This window comes from Mytilus edulis, chromosome 1 (assembly GCF_963676685.1).
Source record: "Mytilus edulis chromosome 1, xbMytEdul2.2, whole genome shotgun sequence".
Lineage (NCBI taxonomy): Eukaryota > Metazoa > Mollusca > Bivalvia > Mytilida > Mytilidae > Mytilus > Mytilus edulis.
Genome location: NC_092344.1, coordinates 89,641,397 through 89,667,199, shown reverse-complemented (window position 1 = coordinate 89,667,199; position 25,803 = coordinate 89,641,397). Strand labels below are relative to the sequence as shown.

The following is a 25,803-nucleotide window of genomic DNA, read 5'->3' as shown; positions in this document are numbered from 1 at the left end:
TTTTACATTTTTTATACCTGTGCATTCTCAATTCTTAACACAGTACAGTTTTCTAAGACAATAACCACAAGAGTGTATACATAAATGTATAACTACAATGTAAGGGAGATAACTTATGCTACAACAATACACAGTTTCTCTTCACACTTTTCTCTATTTCTCCAGCTGAACAGTTTTTTTCTGTGTGCATGGAGGAGGTTTCGTTATATAAGAGATGACACTGATTGCATGTCACTCAGATTAGTATATCGTTACAATGCATGGACCAATTTACATGTTACAGATACTGCAGCCATCACTGAAATTGTCAACATAAACAAAATTGTGTAAAGAATTGCAAATTTTAGTAGAAACTTACAATTCCATATCAAATGAATATTTGGGATAATCATTATATGAATCATCAAATTCATCTTTTAGCTCATATAACACTGTCATATATATTTTAAAAAAGAATCACTGCATTTTATCATAATCATATTCATATTATTTTATATTGGCAATCATATATAAATCATGGGGCATTAGAGGAGAAATTTTAGAAAAAAAAAGAATGATTTTCATCATCTTAGAGTCCATTTCATATATAGTAACTTATACATAGCCCACACTTTATTTGGCTGAGCTCAGACAGCTATTGATTTAAAAATGTACTCACTTGCCATTTCCTGAACGTATGCAGGAATCACTTTCACTTCAATATTATGTTACATTCTAGAAAAAGATATACTTCCTCCCAGTAGAAAACGCATTCTAGGCTTGAAAAAAAATATTGAGAAGTTGTTAAATCTTTGTAGAGATTACGAATATCTTTTTAAAAAAATCCATTGTTTCGGAATAATGTCTTTCATATGAAAGTTTTTTCTTCTGTTTAAATGAAATAAACAAGAACACCATATTTGATTTTGTCCACCTGTGTTATTGAAGTTAGGTAACAAATTCTAATTTCCATATCAATTAGTCAGGAAAACCTTTTTTATTTTATCATTGACAGTACAAAAATCCATTTGTTTTATTTAAAAAACAGAAATTTCCACCCAACATATCATTAACGGATTACTTCAGTTCATTTATCAATATCATACCAGAGATGTGAAGTGCATTGTAAACGAATAAAGAAAATAAGAATGTTTGAACCCATTTCTTATTAGTATTTATCACATGACTAGTAGAGGAGACGGTGTGATATCTTAGTAATCATTGAAAACTACTCAATTTTGGAGGGAAGAATAGTCTTTTATTTTATTTTCATCTTAATATGTTATTTTCTTTTATTGACTGTTGGTAAGGTTTATATATAACAGATACACAATGATATTTTAAATTTCAAACCTCATTGAATATGTATCGAATAGTATGTATTAGAATATTTTTTCCTACTTTAATTTCATGCTGAATGAATGCAAAATATTTGTAGATTGCTTTTAATGATTTGTAAATTTGTAATCTATTTCTGTTTTGTATTTTTCTTTTAACTTTCATAAAGGTAAATACAAAGAGCTTAATATTTTAGAATAAGGTAAAGAAATTATTGCACATTTTGTACTTCTATATTTCATTTTCATCATTTTTCATAAATCATATTTTTTTGGGGGTGGTTATTTGAAATTATTTAAAAATTATTTGTTTGTTTTTTAGCCGACCCCAGAAATGTACCATATGGCATACCAGCATTACAACACTTTCCTGAAGAATATGTGCTACAGGTAAGGAGCTAAACACTCTTACTTTATATATTGCCCTTAAGCTAAGCTTTAATTATCAATAAAAAATTGATGTTTCATCAACTTGGTAAAAATTGAAAATGTCCGATGATGGAAGCGATTGAAAGCGAGTATTGTCAAGAACAGGGCGACTTGTTATCGCTTTTGGGGGTCAGGGAAAGCAAAGTGACGGTTGGGAAAGCGACTTCTTCGGCCAAGTCGCCTGGTAGCGTGAGCCCTGAGCTTGCGACCATGGAACAAAAACAGGAGTCGATTTCACAAAAAAACTTACGACTAAGATTGATTGTAAGTATACTGATTTGTTCATTAGTCATAAGTTTTTTGTGAAACCAACTCCAGAATTCTAGTTTGATAAAAACTCACTAGTCTCTGGAAACTTTAACTTTAAAAATACTTGGCATTGCTTGTCACTGTCTTATTTTGTCAGATTATCCATTTTTAGATATTAATGAGAATTTCTATTTATTTGGCTGCTCTTGGATTCAATTTTAATTGTCACAAGTTGGGAAAACTAAGTGCTATTTGTGTATCTTTCTCCTGTTGAAGATTATGTTGCAACATGCCTATTTTGTTTTCCTTATGTTTAAATTCATATTAAATGAAAAGACAAAGCAGCATATACTATCCTAAAGTTATATCTAAATATAATGCTTTGTCAGTTTTTGTATGAATAATATATATTATTTTTCATGACTGATATACTGAACTATCAATAAATGTGTGATATCTTTTTCAGAGCCTGGTTACAGTACTATTTGAACAAAAAGTTAAAGAAGACGAATGTATCTGGAAAAATGTTGAAGGCATCAAATCATCATTCACAAAGACTAATGAAGGAACATTTTGTTGTTTGGAAGGTAAAGTAGATTAGAGAAGTTCAATGTGTCAATAAAATTCTGTAAAGCTCAGAAGTTGAGCTATATCAAAAAGAAGATGTGGTATGATTGCCAATGAGACAATTTACTCTTCACCAGAGATAAAATGACAAAAATTAGCAACTATAGGTCACCATACAGTTCAACAATGAGTAGAGCTCAAACTGCATACACAGTCAGCTATAAAACGGCCCAAAATGTCAAATGTAAAACAATTTAAGCAAGAAGACTAAAGGCCTGATTTTAATACAAAATAATGAATGTAAAACAAATATGTAACACAGCCAGAAATAACAAACACTGAATTACAGACTCCTGACTGTTGACAGGCTGCATATTTAGGCTCTAGTTAAAAGTACCACTGGTCATTAAGTTACCAACAATCAATCAATTTAGATAAAAGTGAGAAAAAAAAGGTAGATTTGTTAAACTTCAAAAGGCAATTGTGAAAACATGACATTGAAACAAACACTCTCTCAAATTTACATTAATATAAGTTCAAAAAGTATAATGGTGTACAAATATAACATTGGTTTCCTTTTCCTATTCTGGTATATCAAGATATAATTTTGTTGAATTGCATTAGAAATTATCGATTAAGGGGAGATAACTACGTAATTTGCCATAATTCTAACCAAAAGTTATCTAGAGATTTCTCAAATGACCAGACACATGGAAATGAAAAACCTCCCATTTCTTACTTAGGATGAGGCAAACTTCAAAATATGATCTAGTTAAGTTTTTATCAGCCATGTTTTGAAAATTTTCAAAACTGTCTGGTTCTTGCAAAGACTGGCACTTAATTATAACATAACTACGGTAGATGTAATGTTAAAACAGATTTTATATTACGAGATTTGATAATTTTTTATGTTAGATTATTTTCAAATTTTGAATGCAGGTTGTTGAGAGATTTTCATATGATATTTTTTTTTTTTCATGATAATCATCTTCCTTTTTTTATATACAGGAATGGTTGAGATATAGAAAAGGATGTCAAGCTAGTAAGTTATTTATTGAAATATTTTATTATTATTCAGAAATCTCAATAACTAAACTTAACACTAGTTATTGAGATTACTGAATAATTGATAAATTTAACTTATAAATTTCTATATAATGGATATGAATTTACTATTCTTGCTTTGATTGACAGCGAAAATAGTTCAATCTTGAAAATTTTGTAAATCTTATGTATAATGAAAAAACAGTTACACTTTTCATCTTAAAATATCGATTTTGTCAAATTTTATTACATTGGAATACATACAAAAAGCTTTTAAATGTCTGATGTTAAAATTTGCCACAGTTACATGACATGTCTAGATAAATGAGATGCAGAACTTTTCATTCAATGAAAATGTCAACCATATGAAAAATAAGTTCCAACAACTGCGGAGAATTGGAAATTGGCTAATATCAACATGCCACAAGCTTATTTTATTATTATAAAGCAAATTGAAATTACATAATTAAGAGCTGAGGTCTAGGAGTGTTATGAATCAAGTTTATTTAAAGCTATCTCATTTTTACTCTATAAAACCTTTGATTGTTGATTTATTTTAAATAGAAATGACACTATCCAATCAAGAGGTGCAGCAATAGAAAAAGCAATATCATTTTATACCATATACTTTACAAGTGTTTATCAGTTTTGAATTACTGTATATTCACAAATTTTTGTGTGCTCTTCTTATGAGTGTTTTCAAACATCAGACATAATTTGTGTGATAATTAATTGTTATTTAAAAAAAATGGTGCATCAAATAATGTTATCAAAATTTTAAATGTGAGTTATAATTTTTGCGTAACAATATGCCGTCACAATTTCCAGTCATAAAAACATTGCAAACATTTTTGAATATACAGTATAAAGTATTCAGATTGATGAAACTATGGTTAAAAAGTTAATGTTAGTACTTCAGCTCAAATTTAAGTACCCCATGAGCAATTATAAATTCAAAACTTGAACAAATTAATTTGATCTGAATAATTGGTTATTATATGATGATTATAGTGATTTCAGGCTGTTACACGCTTGTCACTAATTTTTGTATTCTAACTATTACAGTGTTTTTCCAAGTTATCCAAAAAGTTTGGCATTTAGCTATAGCTCGAGTTATATTTAATGAATGGAAAATTACAACAGAACAGGCTAAGAACCAAAGAGAATATTTTGAGGTAAATTAGATAAAGCAATCTGTATTTTTTTTAGATGTGTTTCACAGAGCTTTAGACAGAAAATATAGAACTTTGTTTTCTTCACTGAAATAATATGTACAGTAATTATATAATTTTGTTTTTTTCCTGTTTTGGTTTTGTATTTTAATTTCAGTTTTTTAATGGATTCAACCAATCAGGAAGCTATATTGCTTATAACAATGCTTCAAAACAAAGAGAAAATGCATAGAAAAAGTTATTATACATTACACACTTTCTACTTTAGTTATATAAAAAGTCAATGTATTAAAAAGAATAGCTAATCATAAAATTAAAATCGTGGAAAAATATTCAACTTAAAATACTGATAATCCACTAATGCTATACACTCATATGCAAAATAATGTGTTGTTCAGTCAACCGTTGAATATTTTTAGACATTGGGATTCTTGAAGTATAATGCAGTTATCCTACAAATATTTTTTCCCCTTCTGGTGATTGTTTTTAGAAAAAAAGTAAGATAAATTCAAAGATATCATAATTTAGAAGGAAAATTACAGTTTAGATGGATTAAAGCGTTTTCTATGTTTTTCTATGCATGTGCTCTTTTGCTTTGCATCAGGAAACTTATCAGGGAAAGATTCATGGGTACTGGAATGCAAAACAATCAAGTTAAACTTAGATAGCTTTGATGTTGTAATTAGAATAGGAAAAATTCACACTAATTTGATGGGTATAAGCTTGCTTTAACCCTTTCCTTCATTGAATTTTTTTTTTGCATACTTGATTCGCATAGGATTTTTCAATAAAATCCTGAAAACATGCTTTAAAGTATTAATGCATTACGAAAAACAAATATTTCATCAAATAAATTTAAGTTAGATATTCCTATGATATATTCCTTTGCATATTGGATATAAATTTTATTAAGTCTACTGCAGACACTTTTTAGTCAAAGCGTTTCATCAGAGGTACTACACAGGCATCAAAAGGCGTCATTATGCAGTAAAGGGGGTGGCGTCAAAAGGCGTCACTATGGAGGAAAGGGTTAAAAGGAGTTTCAGGTAAATTAAAAAATTATGGGAAAAAATCTATTTTATGGCAGTGCCCAACACAATCATTGTAAGTTTAGAAATCAACTAAAGTTAGTTAAGTTATTGAAAGTTGAAATAAAATCTGATGATTTTGAGTTACTTAGCTCTTCATTGTTGTATTCTTTGCTAAATTATTTTTATTTATTTCACAGAATAAACTGGTTAGTACCACACATCTTGTGGCATTTGGGATTCTTTGTTATAACGTTTCTGTAGTGATTTTTAATGGTGGTTATAACACGAATTTTACAATGGATTTTGTAGTGTGTAACACAATATTTAATTGATATCATTTCTATTAGATTGTCTGTATGTCATAATTATCAGCCTTTTTTCTGCTGTTTAATATTAACTTATACAACATCTAAAGTTCTTTAATAATACTAAATCGCTAAAGATAAGAATAAAATTATTTTAGAGCATAATGAAGGTAAAATTAAATGAGAGAATGAAAGGATCATCATTGAAGTTGTCTCCCCTTTTGAAAAGCAGATCTAGATATCTATATAAATAGTGCTTTGACTTAAATGAAATAACAGTTTATTATTTTTTTTTAACCACTGCAAAGATGACCAGATTCTTTGAACCAAATTAGTATCTATTGAAGGTTTATAATCTCTAATTATAAATGATTTGCATATCAGCTTTAGATCTATAAAAGCTTTTTTACGTAGAGTTGTTTTTTTCTTTCATTCTCTAAACAGTTCAAAAGTTAGTTTTGTTTTACTACAGTTTATATTTTTTATGCCACATTTATGGGCATTATGTTTTCTGGTCTGTGCGCCTGTTCGTTCGTCCGTTTGTTTGTCCAGCTTCAGGTTAAAGTTTTTGGTCAAGGTTAAAGTGTTTGGTCGAGGTAGTTTTTGATGAAATTGAAGTCAAATCAACTTGAAACTTAGTACATATGTTCCTTATGATAAGATCTTTCTAATTTTAATGCCAAATTAGAGATCCCCCCCCCCCCCTTTCACAGTCCATTGAACATAGAAAATGATAGTGCAGATGGGGCATCCGTGTACTAGGGACACATTCTTGTTAATTCTTGGTTTTTTCTTTCATTCTCTTTTAAACAGTTCAAAAGTTAGTTTTTTTTTTACTACAGTTTATATTTTTAAATTCTTGTTGATATGTGATTTACACACTGTTTGCATTTAGCAACTTTTATAACTATGTTGATACTGAAAATAAAACAATATCTAATTTAGAATTAACCCTAATTATTTACTTAATTTCTTTTAATTATTCTTTTTCTTAGAAATGTTTTTAACTTTTGTTTTTAGTATGCAAAATTGTCTGATTTCAGTACTAACTGTTATTGCAAAGTGTTCACTTTGAACATGATTTTATATTGCTTTTTCAATTGTTCAACAGCAGTGAATAAACCAATTTAAGATTTTAAATTGTTGTTCCAAATTTGTGTTTCAGTACATATGTATTAAATTTTCCTTAATATTGGAAAGATTTAAATTTAAAAAAAAAAGATTTTTCCTAATTTCTTGAAGCAATTGTTAAAAGGTATTTGAATTTAGTTGATGGTTAACAGCCACAAAATCACACAGGAACATTCAAAAGCAAAGGTCATCATTGCATCTGTATGTTCCAATGACACTTTAGCAGCAATATGTTCATTGAAAAAGCCCTAAAGGCAGAAATGACTAGATAAAAACAGAATTTGAATGATCATATGAACATCAGGAATATATACTAGGGGTCAATCAGAAAACATAAGCCTTTTATATGCGAATTCATGAAAGTGCTATAATTATTGTGGTTAATAATGTGTCATCAGTTTTTACTTTGTTGGTACATGATCAATATATTTCCCCATACTGGGTTTGGCATGATTGGCTACAGAATTACTTGTTTTCAAAACTATATAGTGTAAGAAAAGAGCAATATTAAATGTTTCAATACTGACAAGAGTTCAGTAATTTTATATATTGAATGTATAAATATGAAGTCTTGTAAACCAGACTTGATCAGGGGAAGTTAATGGAGTAATATGTTCAGTTGAATTTTGCACTGCAGTATTTATTTTTGTTTTTATACTAACTTTTCACCTGCTGTATGTTTTTGTTTATTTTGTTTTATTTTTGTTGTTGTTTTTTGTTTAAAGATCAGATTATGGGTAAATATTGATACTCTCCTTGCACATATGCACATATGTCTTGAGTAGTGTGGATTTGAATTTGGTTTTTGACTTTATTAGAACTGCTATCTGATTTCAATTTTTGTGGCAATATTTCCCAAAATAACCAATATAATAATGGTACAAATACTAAAACTAAATTGAAATCATTAAACACTTTTTTTTCTAATGCCCATGTTTACAAATAGTCATATACGATATATTGTCCATCGTATATCTCTGTGTTCCCCATTTTACTATTTGAGGATTTTCAGAATATACCGGTACTTATTTTCTATAATGTTTCTGCAGTCTGTTGTTTGAAAAACTTAAGATAGACATTAAATGGACAGATTAAGTGTTCTGGTAAGGTCAAGAAGTAAAAAGCAGGAAAAAAAATTAAGAGGGGAAAACTGGATATTAGGTTTTAAAATGCAGGAATAATAAGTTTCAAATTGTTAAAGAAAAATGTAAAAGCAAAGAAATCCCATAAACTATATCGAAGTATGATTTTGACTTGACTTAGTAAATGGTAGGGTGTCTGTACAATAATTTGTTTAAATATAAAGTTATAATAGGATCACTTTTTTTAAAACATTGAATTATTTTAAGGGCGTTGGAGAAAGATAACTCTAATTTTTTAGTACAATAAAGTTGTAGAAATACACACTCCATTGAAATGAGACTATTAAAATTAAAAAATGATAAGTTCCAAAATGTGTCCATTTTCATACAGCATGTTTTGTCCATCTTGCTATATAGCTTCATATATAGCATGACACTTTACTAATAATATTCATTACACATTGCATGATATTTGGCATAGCTTGTTTTTGCCAGAAATAAAGCATTGCTTTAAAGAATCTTTTTAACTGCAAAGTTAAGTACAACAGCTCTTTTCACAAAAAATCTAATGAAAAAAATACTCATAAGTCATGAACATTTTAGAATTACTTACCATTGTTTTTTGTCATAAAATATTTGTGAAAAGAGCCCAAGGTTTTTCACATTAAAAACTTTATCAAAGAAGTATTCCCAATGTCCAATGGAAGATGTTTGTACTATATACTTAAGGGTACCTCTAAATTATTTTAAGCATGTATCTGCTTGACTTTTTCGGCATTGATGGAATGGCTCTAATCAATCAATGACTATTTATAGCAGTAGATAGGGTGTTGATGATGTCATGTTCTGTATAATGTTATTTATTTTCTTAGTAGCAGCCATGGAAAACTTTTACAGGTTTTAGTTGAGATATTGAGGTAAAGGGATTTTTTCTGTAGTTTCTATAATGGTACAGTTGTGTTTCAATAAGTTTTCTTAATTGGTATTTAAATTTACATAAGTTAATGAATTTTTAAATAAATTTTAGCCCATACTTTTAATATGGATAAAGAGTTTATGGTTTTTTTTTTTTTTTAATAATGGTCAAAATATTATTTGTATAATGAAAGATAATAATGGTCTAATAAATAGTGATTATTTGAAATATTCTGTGTGTTTTAAAATCCAAACAGTCTTATAATACTGATATTTTGAATATTACTAACACAGCTGTTTAATTTTTTTAGAGGCTAGAAAGGGGAGAGAACCTGAATGATGAAGATGGATTTGGATCAACTGGTGATGCCAGAGACAGTATTTCTTGGCTGGATAGAAGTGTTGCAGTCAGGGTAAGTAATGAAGACTAATTTTTCATGGCCCAAATATAAACTCAAGTTGAAAAGTTACCATACTTGTTCTCAAATTTGTCCCAACTACACTAAGGTACAATGTGTTCAAAAAATAAAAAAATAATATTTTGTTTCTGAGTGAGTTTGCTGTCTTTTTAAGAATTCATGTTTGCCATGTTTACACGATGTTGACCATTACATGATTTTAGAATGCATTCTGAATGTGAATAAATCAAGCTTTCTTACCCGTTTGCAACTATACTCCTATGTTATCAATGTTTTTTCTTCAGATATTTAAAAATGTGGATATTGCTGATCTTTCAAGATGTTCCAGAGTTTGTAGATCATGGAAAGTTATCATTACGAACAGCAGCGCCATTTGGAACAGAGTAAGTACTTAGTTTTTGCCACCAGCAAGAAATAATTATTGTAAATAAATTATTATAATAAATGCATTTTAACGAGGATAATAAGACTTTAGAATTACAAAACTACTATGGTACATATCTTTTAGGAAATATCTCTATCGTGCTGTAAACATATGAGTCTTCAGTCAAAGATCACAAATGTAAAAAAAAAAGAGGATAAACTAGAACCTAAAAATACAAGAGTTGTTCTCGTCAGGACAGGATGGAAATATGATCATTTGTAATCGTTATTAGTGAAAATCAGTAGTGCCATATGAACCAAAGTTATGATGGATTTAAAGTGCGAGTCTTAGCTTATCGTACAAAAGGTTCAAGTGTCAAGTAGACGAGCAGTTTATCTCACATACTAATTTTTCAATATGTCTTTGGAAAGTTGTCTCATATGGATCAACCCTATATTCCTTTTTCCTCATTTAAAAAAAAAAAATTGGTTTCAAAACAGTTTGTATGACAGTTTTGATGTTTGTGTTTTTTGTTTTACAGATAGACTTTTCCCAAGTAAAAAACAAGTGAGTAAGATATATTGAGCACACCAATAGCCAGGGGAGGATTCATGAATTAGTCTGTAGGCCTGTAGCCTTCAGTAACGTATGAGCTATAGGCTGGTGTGATTACTGTATTTTGAACTTAAATAACATTTGTTTTGTCATTTGAGCATTAGATATCATTCTAAAAATACCTGAATTCCGATTACCCAAGCATCAAAAATGATTAAATAGAGAATATCATATGGCTTTTTCAATATCGCATCCGTATCAACCCGAGACACCAATATAATCCCAAGAGCTCTGCTCGACGGATTATATTGGTTGAGGGTTGATACGGTGTGTGATATTGAAAAATCCATATCATATACACTTTATTATATACATATACCTCAAGTAGATGTCTTTTTATGTGACATGACGTCATACAGATAAGGAGGTTTGAAATGATGTCATACTGATTAGGGATTTGAAAACCTTTGCAACAGTGACTGCAATCGATGACGTGACTTCATACAGATTAAAGGTGTGATAAAGCTTTTGTAACTGTGCTGATATCGATATCATCACAGGTGGCTGATACAGCAAGCTTGCCAATGATTGTATTACACATACAATTTATCTGTATTTACTACTAAGTATATAATAAAGGAATATAATCATCAGTGAGACAGCAACCAAATGACAGAAACAACAAAAAGATATCTAGACGTCAATGTATTCTCCCGACAGGAGACTGTTCTTGGAATAGTCTTCTTTGGTTACCTTTTTTCATTCATCAAAGAAGTTAATCATATACTATAAAATTAATTACAATAAATGTTAGATTTATTTTGGAGATATTTCTTTGATCTTTAATGCATTCTTATAGTATATTTATGAAACAATGTTGAATTAATATATTTGAGGACACAAAGGACATAACTAAACAAGAGGTGTGCAAAAAGAATGTCCTTTTGAAAACCACTGTGGTAAGGAAAAATATCTGAAAATCAACAAAGATGATGTGCAATTTATATTCCTTTTGTTATTTGATGCTTAAGTTATTATTATTTTAACACAAATATCTGGTAACTGAAAAGTTGCATATGACCTGACATATAAGTATAAATGTTGGAGCAGTCAAAACTTTGTGTAAAAAGATTGACAAGTCATTATAGGCTTATTTTGTTAAATATCTATCATTTAAAAGTCTTTGTCATATTTTGATTTCAGAGTAACAGATAAAGTAGCAACAAAACATTTGATGAAATGGCGGCCATATTTAATACATGTAAACCTGAGAGGATGTACAAAATTAGGAGAACCAACTTTTAGAGGAATTAGCGAATGTAGAAATCTACAAGATCTTAATTTATCACAATGTACAGGTGTTAATGTAAGTTTGGCGTAGTAAGTCACAGTAAACAGGTGCTTATATAAATTAGCCAGAATAAGTCCCATGGCTATGCATGTATGTTAACAGCATATGTAACATTTTACAAGTAGTTTTGCTAGTTAGACAGAATTTTTCAAATTATGCACAGGAGCTATTGTTGGTTAGACAGAATATGACACTTGTTAGAAGGCTGCTTAGAATTGTACCTTCCATGATGGTTTCCAGCCAATTTGGATTAACAAGAAATAATTTAATTTTGAAAGTAACGTTTTTTCATGTTTTTCTACGGTTTAAAATGAAATTTAAAATTAAATTATAAGAAATGACTGTGAGGATTATTTAACAGTGTGCACCACATTTTTTACGTTATTTCTTGATTGTTGCTTGAAAAATACTAACTTATTACATTTTGCTCAATGTCACATTTTAGAAAAAATAAAGGCAGTGCATCAAACAAGAATATAACATTTCAACCAGAAATTTTCATTTAAAACAGCCCATTGTATTGCATTTTATTGTATTTATACTTTTTTCTTTTTTTTTTAAGGATGATTCAATGAAGATAGCCTTACAAGGATGTAAAATTCTATTATATCTTAATGTCTCACTCACAAATATTACAGATGCTACTTTGAGAAATATTTCAAAGTAAGTTTATACCTGTTATTTATATAGCTATTGACTTTTTAAACACCCTTTTTGCAGGGCTTAATAAGGTATTTTGTTGTCCATCCGTCAGCTGTCCGTCCGTTGTGTATATCTATTGACAAAAGCTCCCTTTAGATTTATATAAATTTAGATTTTATGTTTCTGAGTAACAGGATTTTATTCTTTAAAAAGGGTTGATTTTCAAGTTTTAGGACAAATACTCAAAAGTGCTTTCAGCAGTTTTCATGAAACTTTGGGGACTGGTTTATATCTATTAGAATAATCTCCCTTTATTTTTATTTTTTAATTTCTGATATGACATTTAGAATTAATGGAACTTAATTGGTTGAAAAAGTAATGGTGTATCATGTGCTCATGGCACAGCTCTTTAATAGATATTGTGAGACACATTTCACTGTTTTCAGCTCTCACTTAGGATCATGATTGATTGATTTTTTATGTTTAATGCATTTTTCAGCACGAGTGTCTTCCAGCACTAGTGATGGTCAATTTAATTGGTAGAAAAAGCCAGAAAGTTTCCAACAAACTTTGTTATTATATTTATTTTTTTGATATGCTAATACATGTACCTGATTTTCTTTTATTTATTTGTTCATTTAAGGTTCAGCCAGCATTTACAGTTTTTGAGTTTAGCCTACTGTAAGAGCTTTACAGACAGAGGTTTAATGTATTTAGCAAGTGCCAAATGTAGCAAGAAGTTGGAATATTTAGACATATCAGGTTGTCTGCAGGTATATATTCAAATACAGTAATATAAGTCTACAAGGAAATTCATAAAATAATGAAAATTTGTTTATTTTTTAACGTATTGTTTTTGGTAAGGGAAACCAAACGCTTCACACAAAAAAAAAATACTCTTATTGAAAGGCAGCAAGACTTGGGATAAAAAAATGTGAAACAATTTAAATGATAAAACCCAAAGTTAAAGCTTACAACAATCTCTGAGACAACAATATTAGAAAAACAATTACGACAGACAGTAACGACCACTGCTGTACGACAAACTCCTGGTTTAGTAAAAGTACATAATCAATTTGGCAGGGTGAAATATGTTTATGTTCCCTTATATCTATTGGAAATACTGTTAAAACAGAGAACAGTTGTAATATTGTTGTAGAAATAAAAATTTTGGCTTAACTATTGAAAACTTTCATAGTGCATAGAGTGTATGATAGTCTAAATATTGTCTAAACGTTTATATGAATACCAATTATTTTGATGCCTTACTTTTCATTTTAGATAACACCTGATGGTTTCAAAGGTCTAGCGAACGGATGCATTAATCTACAGACCCTGATTATAAATGACTTCCCTACTCTGACAGACGAATGTGTTATTGTAAGTCATATAAGGAGTTCAAAATGAAAATTCAGCCTTTAAATATTAGGAAGATATAATACTTTAGACAGCTTCAAGTTTGTTTTTTTGCACCTATACACAAGTGTAAGATATAAATACAAGTCTTGAAACACATGTTTTAAGATAAATTTAAGTGTCTGTAATATATTAAAGTTTATAGCTATACTATAATTAACCAGTGACATAACTAAGTTCAACATATTTAAAAAAAAAACAACAAAAAAAACCAAACTTTTGCTTCTAAGTTACAAACATACTATAGTGAATAGGATTTACAATGATCAAATATAACATAAAATATTTGGTGCTTTATAATGTAATGTTATTTGCAGATCCCAATATTTTTTATTAAACAGATTCATGGAGTATTAAATGTATGAAATTTGGAAAGTACCAATACTGTACTCCATTGGATATTAAATGTAGTTAATCAAAATAAAAAAAATTATAAAAAGAAATATCTGTAATATTTTTTTTATATTAGCAGTTAAAAGACAGAGTGATATATTTATAGGCATTATTTACTATTTTGTTTGTAGGCCCTTGCCAACAAATGTACAAAGATCCACACAGTCTCTGTGTTAGGATCACCACTTCTTACAGACGAATCATTTAAAAAGTTAGCACAGCATAAGAGACTCAAAAAACTTAAAACAGAAGGTATGTACATTATTTTAAAATAATTACGAAGTAAATTTAGTATTATGATGTTGGGCAACAAGAACTTTGATTTTTAAACATGTGAATATTTTTTATGCCTGTTCAATGGACACAATGTTGTTTGCTTCATCAATTTAATACCCTAGTCCCACTAGGCCACGATCGCACTACGATCTGTGAAAAAAATGCAAATTTTGATAATCGTAGTGCGATCATGTAGAATGCAGTAAGGTCGTGGTGAGGTCTTCAAGATCGTGAAGAGCGTGGCCAACTTTGAACATGTTCAAAACAATCGTGGTGCGGTTGTGGCGAAATCAGGTCGTAGTAAGATCGCAACGGTCGCTGTACAATCGCAGCGAGAGCGTAGCGAAAGCGTGATACTATTCGGAGAGACTGCGCTACGATCGCACAGCGACGTTATCACGACATCACTACGACCATCACGTTCTCACTGCGACCCTACTACGCTTCCACTACGACTATACCACGCTGTTCACGACCATAGTACGATTCTAGCACGCCCTTGCCGTCCTCATCACGCACTTCTTACGACCTGACTACGTTCACACTATGACCATCATTCTCATTGTCATTTTCACATAAAATATATAAAAAAACTCCCTAGATTTTGTTTGTTTGAATGTAATTATCCATTTGCTTTAACGGCTCAACCATGCTTCTCGTTTTTATAAATTAGACCGTTGGTTTTCCCGTTTAAATGGTTTAACACTAGTAATATTTTGGGTCCTTTATAACGTGCTGATTGATGTGAGCCAAGGCTCTGTGTTGAAGGCCGTACCTTGGCCTATAATGGTTTACTTTTATAAATTGTTACTTGGATGGAGAGTTGTCTCATTGGAACTCATACCACATCTTCCTATATGTTGTAATTAAGGTTGGATTGGTCGGTCCGACATCTCTGCTTGATCAGGATTCGTTACTTTGCTCCCTCTGCCTCTACATCAACTCATACCACCATGCCCACATGTACTGGTAGATTTTGGTGGCATGACTGTATTGTTTCCGAGAAATCTACGATTTAATCAGAGACAGAAGGAATTGAACTGTATTGATATGGAACACGATGTTGACGTTATTGCTGAGAACGTAGTAAGATCGCGCTATGAACGTAGTATAATCATGGTAAGAACGTGTTATAATCGCAGCAAGATCGTGTTGCAATAGGATAACTCGTGGTATGGTCGTAGTGGGAACGTGAAGAGCGTAGAAAGATCTTGATAAGCGTAGTGAGGTCGCAGAATAAGCGCGGTGAGAACGTGGTATAATCGTAGCGGGATCTTTGTAGAAGCGTAGAGAGGACGTAGTAGCATCGTGAAAGCAACGAAAATTTACATTTTCATGCCGCTCATACCGCGACCTCACCACGATCTAAATTTATTTTAGATCGCGGTGAGCGTGGTGCGATCGTGGTCTAGTGGGACTGGGGCTTAAAACAATATTTTTATAAATGAAATGTTTTTAAATGAACCTGTACAAGACATCAAACTTGTGAAAATTCTGAAAAGGTCTGCTCAGTTTGACTTATTTAGGATACCAACTATTTTTAGTTTGAAAAAAACGTCGTTCGGTTGTTCATTAGAATTAAATGAATGTTAAACTTTATGAAAAATGTAGGAATAACAGAATTTTTAAATGCTTTATGAGATGTGTATTGATTTATTTGTAGGTAACCAGAGAATATCAGATGTAGCAATGAAGTCCATTGGTCAATGTCAAGGTCTTACTCATTTGTATATAACAGACTGCCAAAGACTGACCGATGCTTCATTAAAACAGCTGACATCATGTAAAGAATTGAGAGTTGCTAACTTTGCAGATTGTGTAAGGTAGGAAAATAAATTATTGGTAAATAGTAAATTTTAAGTGAGAGAGGATTTTGCTGAAATCTGTTAACATCAAGCAAATATACCAGAATTCATATAAAGAATTTATGCTCAATGTGTTATGTAGCAACTTATCTTCATGGTAAGACTATTATTTTACTAAATTATGTGTTCTAATGAAAACTGAAAAAAGGAAAAATATGAGGTGTAAACCAGCATTAAGTAAGAGAATTAAAAATACCAGTGATATCTATTTGATGGAATTAGATAATGGCTATAGACAAGACAAGACAAGAAAAAAATACTTTATTAAAGTCTCATCACTTGTTACATATAAAATATACAGCTTTTTAAAACACAAGTTAACAACAAGAGCCACTCTATAAAGAGATATGAGAGACTAAAAAAATTATAATACAAATACAAGTCAACTATCATGAATATAAAATACATTTTCCTTTCATTAAAATTTCATAGCAGATTTTGGCAGTATGGGGTTCATGTTGTTTATTCTTTAGTTTTCTATGTTGTGTCGTGTGTGCTGTTGTTTGTTTGTCTTTTTCATTTTTAGCCATGGCGTTGTCAGTTTGTTTTAGATTTATGAGTTTGACTGTCCCTTTGGTACTTTCGTCCCTCTTTTATAAAATACCATATTTTCATTTTTAAAAAGAAATATAGATAATAATGAAAATAGATAATGAGATTCAATAAATGTTACAGGATAAGTGATGGAGGAGTTAGGCCATTGACAGATGGAGACTCAGCTGATAAAATCAGAGAATTAAACCTGACCAACTGTATCAGAGTTAGTGAACTCTCTGTCATTAATATGCTTAAAAAGTAAGTACATGTTTGCAATATGATCTGACATATTCCATGCAAGAACAAATAAAGTTTTAGCAAATGCAATATGTAATAAAACTAAAGGGGCATTATTTTGTTTTTCTTTATCTCATTTTTTTTATATAGCATACAGCTTTCACAGTTACAGTTTTTCTAAAATGAATTTGTTATGATAAAGAAGTATTTAGAAAAATTTAGATAAACATCTGATTTACATATTATCATTTATACATCATCTAAAAGTTTTGGTTTATCATTACAGGTTAAAACATTTGACGTATGTCAGTTTATGTTTTTGCGACCATATAAGTGAGAATGGTATAGAAATTCTTGGACAGATGCACAGTTTGACTTCTCTAGATATATCTGGATGTAAAGTTACAGACAAAGTAAGTATTTTGTAGATTTTAAAAATCAAACATACTAATTTTGGTGTGTTTAACCTGCTCTTTCTAGAAAAATCTTTACCAAGAATATGCAAATTCAAAGATTTGGAAGCCTAATTTGTATTAATATTCTGGGAGGTACTCAAACAGTTGGAGTTATGAAGTTAAATTTATGTTATTATTTGTAAATTCTATACCCAAGAAATTTGCATAATTCAAAATAATTCTGATAGAATGTCCAATTTTTTCCAGTTCCAACTTATAATGATTTATATTAGTTTGTTCAGTTTCTACTTTTAATGATTTATATTAGCTTGTTATCTCTTTATGAATAATAGTTATACTGATTGAGATGAATTTTGATTCACATCACTTTATTTTTTTCAGTCTCTGTCATTGCTTGGAAACAATTACAGACTAAGGGATGTAACTCTCTCTGAATGTATCGACATTACAGACTTAGGGTTGGAGAAATTTACACAGCAGTGTAAAGAAATAGAAAGATTAGATCTGTCTCACTGTTGGGTAAGTTTACAAAGGACAATTTTATGTCACATCTATTCATAGTCACAAATATCAGTAAAATATTGAATAAAAAATGTGTCTGTCTTATTCAGTTTTTTTGAAATAACATTATAAGATGATAATAACTTTCCTTTTTTTGTGTCCAAAATTGTTTAGAACTTGGACTGCAAAATTCTAAGGGTTATGACTAACATCACATACACCTTTCTGTTTTAAGATTTTATTGATTTACATATTGTATTCATAATCAATTCTTGTATTCTGAAATAGGAAATTATAAGCTCAATTATAATCTAAAGATTTTTTTTTATTTCAGCAAATAACAGATGGTGCCATAAAGAACTTAGCTTTCTGTTGTCAGAATCTGAATGCTTTGAATTTATGCGGATGCAAAAATGTAAGTTCACTTTGAAGAAGGTGTGCTGACATCCTGGTCTTGGACCTTAGTTCACAAAATGTAGGGGAAACATTTAAAAGTTTAATATTTTTTTTATAAAGGTTCATTGATTAAAAGACCAGTGGGTCCTAGAAATTCCTGTGAATTTTGGGAATGAGTCCAAATCTTTCATGAGTTTTTATTCATTCAAATTTTATAGAGCCTCAGACCAGATGGGACAATTTAATATTGAAGTGTTTTTTGTTGGATTTTTATGTATTGTCAAAGTGTTTTGTTTCTTAGTTACTTAAGAAATTGCAGTGGTTACTTTGTCATGACTGATAACATTAAACATTTGCCAAAAAAGGGTATTTTTAATAATAACTATTCTTTTTTGTAGATAACCAACATGAGTATTCAGTATTTATCAGGAGTTTGTAAATACCTAAACACATTAGATATTAGTGGTTGTCTTCATATCTCGTAAGTATTAATCAGGGATGTGTAGTTGGAATGAAATTTTGTAAAACCTGGTCTCTAATGCTTCAAAGCTTTGTAATGGACTAAAATTTGCACCTTCATATGTAAGGGATATCGGTCAGTACTTGGAACTGTCAATCCCAACAACTTTGTCACCAACATCGAAGTTGGCTGTTAAAATGATGTCAAGTTATATCTAAATACTGTGGATTCATCCATTTTTTGTGGGTACCAATTTTCGTGGAATAAGGAAAACTTAGCTATGTGGATATTTAATTTGTGGTTTTGCCTAAGTTTGTATACAAGCTAATGGAAAAAAATTCATTTGTTGAAAACATTTAATTTCTTGGTTCACCTAAACCAATGAAATCGACAAAAGTTGTTATTCAACAAATTATAAAGAATCCACAGTATTTATAGCGAACCCTATGATAGTTTTCCATAGATTCACCTGCAAGTTACCTGTTGATTTAAACTTTTGGCAGTTCTATTGTCCCATCTAACAAATACAACAGGTATTGTTCTCTGTGTAGTTTATTCACTGGGACCTTTAAATTTCTTCTAGGAGAAATATATCACTCATTGATTAATTTACCTGAACAAAAAATTGAACTGTCAATGATGAAAAAATACTTATACCAATACTAAGAAAGGACTCACAAAACTGCATGTGGTGTTGTATTTATTCAAAACCAAAAACTTGTTTTTAATGTGTTCTATATTAATAATGATTTAAAAATTAAAAGTTGATTTCTGATCAAATATTCAATAAATATTTTTGTGTGTTTGATAAATAAAAATTTGAATATTATTATTTTTAAATTAAGATCTTCATAAACATAGTCTATAAATTAACAACAAAAAAAACATGCAAATTCATTGGAAAATACTAAAAAATGTGTCTGAAATAAACTTTTTATTATTAAATCAGATTTTATATTGAACAGGTTGAAAATGTATTAATGATATATTGAATAAATACAATATTGCATACAGTTTATGTGAGTTTATAGAAGTATTTCAATAAAAAAACAGATAATTTTTTGATCAGGTAAATTAATCAATGAGTGATATATTTCTCCTAGAAGAAATTTAAAGGTCTTGGTGAATGAACTATACAGAGAACAATACCTGTTGTATTTGTTAGATGGAACAATAGAACTTACAAAAGTTTAAATCGACAGGTAACTTGCAGGTGAATCTATGGAAAACTATCATAGGGTTCGCAATAAATACTATGCTAAACTTGTAAGTGCAAAAAATTAAATTGGCATGACAAGATCTACAAAGAAGTAGTCAGTTTACTCCTTTTAGGAGTTATTATCTGACGTTGATATTTTTACCAATTTTAGTAGTTTATCTGACACAACAACTATAATAGATAGATTAAAATTTGAATAATATTGATAATAAGCAACAAAATATTTGATATGAATTAAATTATCAATAACATTAAAATTATGATTAAAACTTTGTACTCTGGGTCAACTTTTTTTTGTTATTTATTATTCTTATTTAATTCATATGTTCTTCATACTGGTCAGTAATGACAACTTTATTTTTCAGAGATAAATCTTTGAAGTATCTACGCAAGGGTTGTAAAAAATTGAAATCACTTACAATGCTGTACTGCAAAGAAATTTCCAAGTAAGTGCACACATTAAATGAGAGTATCCATGATGTAGAGTTAACTTCAGAACCATTCTTTTGGAAATGTAAGAAACCAAAATAAAAGGGAGGTTTAGCATATAAAGTTATATAATTAACTATATATAGAGGGAGATGGAGTATTTACAAACGGCAAATTTACCATGCAAGAAAGGTGTGCTTTGCAACCAAACCATGCAATTGTTTCCTATTACAAAACTTGAGAAAAATGTCCTCATTTAAAACTTCTGACAACTTTATATTAGCTAAATACATTTAATTTTTTATACAAATTATCATTTGCCTTATTTTTTACAGATCAAAAGTACAGAAAAGACTAGCATACATCCAAACAGTTGTTTACAGTGATGAACCAGTACCGAACTGGTTTAGAAACCATTCATTGAAGGACTGAACTATTTAATGATTTAACACTTAGTCAGGTTTCTCATTAAAATTCATAGGTTCATCACTTACTGGTTTTATTGAGGGTAACCTCAATATTTAACCTGGTTCTGATAGCCTTCAAATCTGAATAGCCTACTGCAAACTGGTAAACAGAGGAAATTCAGTATATAAACCAGCTCCATTTTAAGGTTACAACTTTATTACAGGATTGTTGGTTTCTAAATCATGAAATAGTGAAAATCAGGGAAATTGTGTTCTCTACATGATTACAGTTAGATTAACAAACAAAAAACATATGTTGGATAATTTCCGAATAAGTCAGCTCTACAGAAATTATTGCTCTAACATTTTTAAATTTAACAAAGTTGGTGTTTTAAATTTTTTTTAATTGATAAATACTGTCTTCCTTATGATCTACATGCAAATCATTGCTAGCATCTTGTTTCCAGATGGGTGCTTCTTTGAAATATAGATAAACATGAAGTTTATTCATTAGAACATTTATGTGCTATGAATTATATGGCATAAAATAAGTAATATGTATTAAACCGCATTATCATGATTATCATGTCTATGAATACATTAATATAGAAAAGTAAAAGTATTAAAATGTTGGATGAAATGGAATTATTTGGTTTTTTTTCAATTACATAATGACATTATTGTTTTCTTTAAATGGCATGCAAGTATAAGGAATTAGTATAAGTTTGGTGCAAATTATCTTGTGAACCAATGTAGGACAAGAAATTTCACATTTGTCCATTGTTAAATTTACAATACAATATCTTTGAATTATCACGACATTAAACTAGTCAAATTTTAATTTTATAAATTTTTATAAAGTTTATGTCTTTTGAATTAGAAGATAAACTTATTTAATTTTTAAATCATAATTTTGATTTTGATTATCATTCTGCATATTATCACACAATATAAGAATGTTATTTATCAAGAACAGTGCACTGAGAGTTTTGCTAAGAAAAATGCAACAAAAAATCAAACAAAGATTCTCATTTTCATGTTTTCTCATTGACATTTAGATATGATCAACATTTTTTTGTAACTTCAAAACCAATGCTCATATCATATCTTTTAAAAAGATGGAAAAGTAGAATAATCCTGAAATTTTAATTGATAAGATACTGATGTGACATTATATTTGACACTTTCCTAAAAAAAATGGCCATATTTTATTCGTAACCATATTCTTTGTGTAGTAGGATAAGCCTGATACTGAAAAGAAGAGGAATTTTTGAAATTTAGAATTTTAGGAGCTCAATTATAAAAGTATCATTCCTCCTACTTTGCCATTGATATTGTTTCAATCAATTTAATGTTTTATTACCTAGATTGAATTGTTTTTATGATAGTATTAATTGATTTATCAAAATGTATCTTTATTATGTCAGAAGAATAAATATTCGCAAACCAGGAAATATGAGTTCCATTGTAATAACACTATGCATCGTGAACAAAGTAATGATTTAGACAATACATTATCATATTGTGACATTAGCAAACAGTGTTAAATATTTTATTTTGTAATAAGTCTGTGATATATTGTTTTATTTATTTATTACAAAAGCAGAAATAATAAAATTTTGAAAAATGTTTTAGAATGTGTTAATTTCATTTCTCGTATTTATATAAATTAGACCGTTGGTTTCCCCGTTTGAATGCTTTTACACTAGTAATTTTTGGGTCCCTTTATAGCTTGCTGTTTGGTGTAAGCCTAGGCTCTGTGTTGAAGACCGTAAATTGACCTATAATGGTTTACTTTTATAAATTGTGACTTGGATGGAGAGTTTTCTCATTGGCACTCATACCATATCTTAAAAGCTAATGAAGATGAATGAGATAAAAGAAGATGTGGTATGATTGCCAATGAGACCATTCCCCACAAGAGACCAAATGACACCAAAATTAACAACTATAGGTCACTATATGACCTTCAACAAGGAGCAAAGCCCATACCGCATATAAAAAAGAAGATGTGGTGTGATTGCCAATGAGACAACTCTCCATAAGAGACCAATGACACCGAAATTAACAACTATAGGTTAAATACCATGAGGCCTTCAACAAAAAGTAAAGCCCATACAGCATATGAAAAAGAAGATTTGGTGTGATTGCCAATGAGAAACTCCCCACAAGAGACCAATTGACACCGCAATTAACAACTATAGGTTTAATTACATACAACCAGACAACAAAAATTGAAAAAGCAAAGCCCATACAGCATATAAAAAAGAAGATGTGGTGTGATTGCCAATGAGAAACTCCTCACAAGAGAACAATTGACACAGAAATTATAGGTTTAATATCATACAACCAGACAAAAAAACTAAAAAGCAAAGCCCATACAGCATATAAAAAAGAAGATGTGGTGTGATTGCCAATGAGATAACTCTTCATAAGAGACCATATGACACAAATTAACAACAATAGGTTTAATACCATACGGCCTTCAACAAAAAGCAAAGCCCATACAGCATATAAAAAGAAGATGTGGTAGGATTGCCAATGAGACAATTTCCACAAGAGACCAAATGACACAGAAATTTACAACTATAGGCCACTGTACGACCTTCAACAGTATATCAATGTATTTAGATATGTGAATTAGCTTAGTTCTAGAACAACCAGACAAAGAACTTTTAATACTGAGCTTGTTATACTAAAAACTCAAACTGAATGGCTGATTTGTCCACAAATTAGAAATAATGTCACACAGTTAAATCTATAAAAACATATATTCACTGGGGTAAATGTGATCTCCGTAACAGCAGTTACGTATCATAGTATCAAAAGATGGCGGACGATGTTTCTGGTCAATATTTTTTGTCAATTGTGTAATAATAATGTATTATTTTTCTGTATTCCGGGTCTTTTTTAACGACATACTAAATTTGAAACTGAAATACTAAGTGTTTTATTCATAATTTTACCGCTAAATGGAGAAAACAGCCATCTAAAATATCGTGATGATATGGGTAACTGGAGTTAATAAATAGTCAACGATAGGCGTAACTGGAAATATTGATATCCGTAACTGATTTTATTTCTAAACAATTCAATCATGTTTGAAATGAAATAAATGTCTCCGGAACAACTATTTAAAGTTTTATAAATATGAGAATTGTTCTTCGAATTATAAAAATTATTATGTGAAAATATTGATCAGGCTACAAATTCTGTATTTCTATATACTATAGTCAGCAGCATGCATAGGACGGAGATTTTGTAGCTTATTAGAGATGAAATATAAGTTAAATTGAGAACGAAGTCCTTTAGGGAGCTACCATTTGATTTTTATGGGGGGGCTAGGATGAAAAATTTTGTCCTGCATTTTTTTTAGCTGTAATTTCTGTCCTGCCTTTTTATTTTTCAATCTGTTCGGTCCTGCCTTTTTTTTTTTAGTTTATCCTGACTTTTTTTACCTAAATTGTCGTCCTGACTTTTTTTTTTTGCAAGTGTCTCATCCTGCCTTTTTTTTTACTCAAAACTCCTGTCCTGCCTATTTTTTTCAAATTTCATCCTAGCCCCCCCATAAAAATCAAATGGTAGCTCCCTTAGCAAATGAAAAAAAAAATCTAAAGACACACCAAACGAATTGATAACAATTGTCATATACTTGATTTGGAACAAGCATTTCCTCATGCCATAGAAAATGGAGGATTAATCCTGGTTGTATAACTAGCTAAGCTTCTCACTTGTATGAGAGTCACATAGAATTCCATTATATCAAAAACAAGTTTTGAGCAAAGCAAACATACATGATAGGCAAATATATCACATTGTTTTAAAATCTTAATCACTATAAAACAAAATTTAAAACTATTTCAACAGAAAAACTCAAAATGTCACATAAACACTTTATAGATGAAGATCAGTCATAAGCCAAATTTACAGACAAGCGTACAAAATGACCATGGCACCGTAACACAATGGGGGTATGTATGAAAACTGAGCAACCCAAATAATTAATCAAACACTAACATAAAGATTAACAATATACAACGACACAACAAAATAACACAATATCACGAACATAAGATGATATACAAAAAGAACATAAACATTACATTTCAAGACCCCCAAGAGTGACTGGGGACTGGTAAAATGTTCTTAATTAGTATACCTTCCCTAAAAGCCATAGCCAAAGTAGGGCGTACGTTTTGCTGTGCGGGATGCATAAATACACCTCACCGTCCGGTCAGAATGGGAACGTTAAATCAGACACCTCGTGTAGAGAGAATTCCGTGCTCTTTGTTTGTTTTTAACCCATGTAACAACTTTTTGAGGGGTCCATAGATGGCATATGACATAAACAAATTTCCGTCTCTATCCAATTTGCAATCTCTTTTCCGTGGCAGTCCAAACTTCTTCGACGTTAATCTAGGACGGCCTCTAATGTAAAAACTACCTGCTGTATCTTTTTTTTTTTAACTTTTTCTCGTTCTTGACATATATATATTATTATATATAATAAAAAAGATAAATAACGAAAAACAGATATGCAACACAGCAACAAACGAAAACCTTTGAATTACAGGCTCCTCACTTGGGGAGGCTTAGACAAATATATAATGTGGCGAGGTTAAACATGTTACGTTCTTTCACTAAACAATTCAAAATTTGGTGACTATGTGGAACGCATC

The 25,803-nt window shown here is 30.0% G+C and overlaps 1 protein-coding gene across 4 annotated transcripts in view; it reads left to right on the top strand.

Annotated features, from left to right (window-relative positions):
- The window catches only part of LOC139494166 (F-box and leucine-rich repeat protein 13-like), a 32,307-nt gene extending 9,552 nt beyond the window's left edge, over window positions 1–22,755 (top strand). For all 4 annotated transcript variants that reach the window (XM_071282359.1, XM_071282343.1, XM_071282347.1 and 1 more), the window contains 20 exons: window positions 1,639–1,706; window positions 2,461–2,581; window positions 3,570–3,603; window positions 4,671–4,780; window positions 9,553–9,654; window positions 9,945–10,043; window positions 10,566–10,591; window positions 11,783–11,945; window positions 12,493–12,593; window positions 13,216–13,345; window positions 13,854–13,952; window positions 14,513–14,633; window positions 16,321–16,480; window positions 17,198–17,317; window positions 17,583–17,709; window positions 18,094–18,231; window positions 18,548–18,628; window positions 19,008–19,090; window positions 20,654–20,734; window positions 21,053–22,755. In XM_071282359.1, the coding sequence (XP_071138460.1) occupies window positions 1,639–1,706; window positions 2,461–2,581; window positions 3,570–3,603; window positions 4,671–4,780; window positions 9,553–9,654; window positions 9,945–10,043; window positions 10,566–10,591; window positions 11,783–11,945; window positions 12,493–12,593; window positions 13,216–13,345; window positions 13,854–13,952; window positions 14,513–14,633; window positions 16,321–16,480; window positions 17,198–17,317; window positions 17,583–17,709; window positions 18,094–18,231; window positions 18,548–18,628; window positions 19,008–19,090; window positions 20,654–20,734; window positions 21,053–21,149 (2,061 nt within the window). In that variant the 3' untranslated portion in view covers window positions 21,150–22,755. The remainder of the gene's footprint in view (window positions 1–1,638; window positions 1,707–2,460; window positions 2,582–3,569; window positions 3,604–4,670; window positions 4,781–9,552; window positions 9,655–9,944; window positions 10,044–10,565; window positions 10,592–11,782; window positions 11,946–12,492; window positions 12,594–13,215; window positions 13,346–13,853; window positions 13,953–14,512; window positions 14,634–16,320; window positions 16,481–17,197; window positions 17,318–17,582; window positions 17,710–18,093; window positions 18,232–18,547; window positions 18,629–19,007; window positions 19,091–20,653; window positions 20,735–21,052) is intronic.
- Window positions 22,756–25,803: the final 3,048 nt, after the last annotated feature.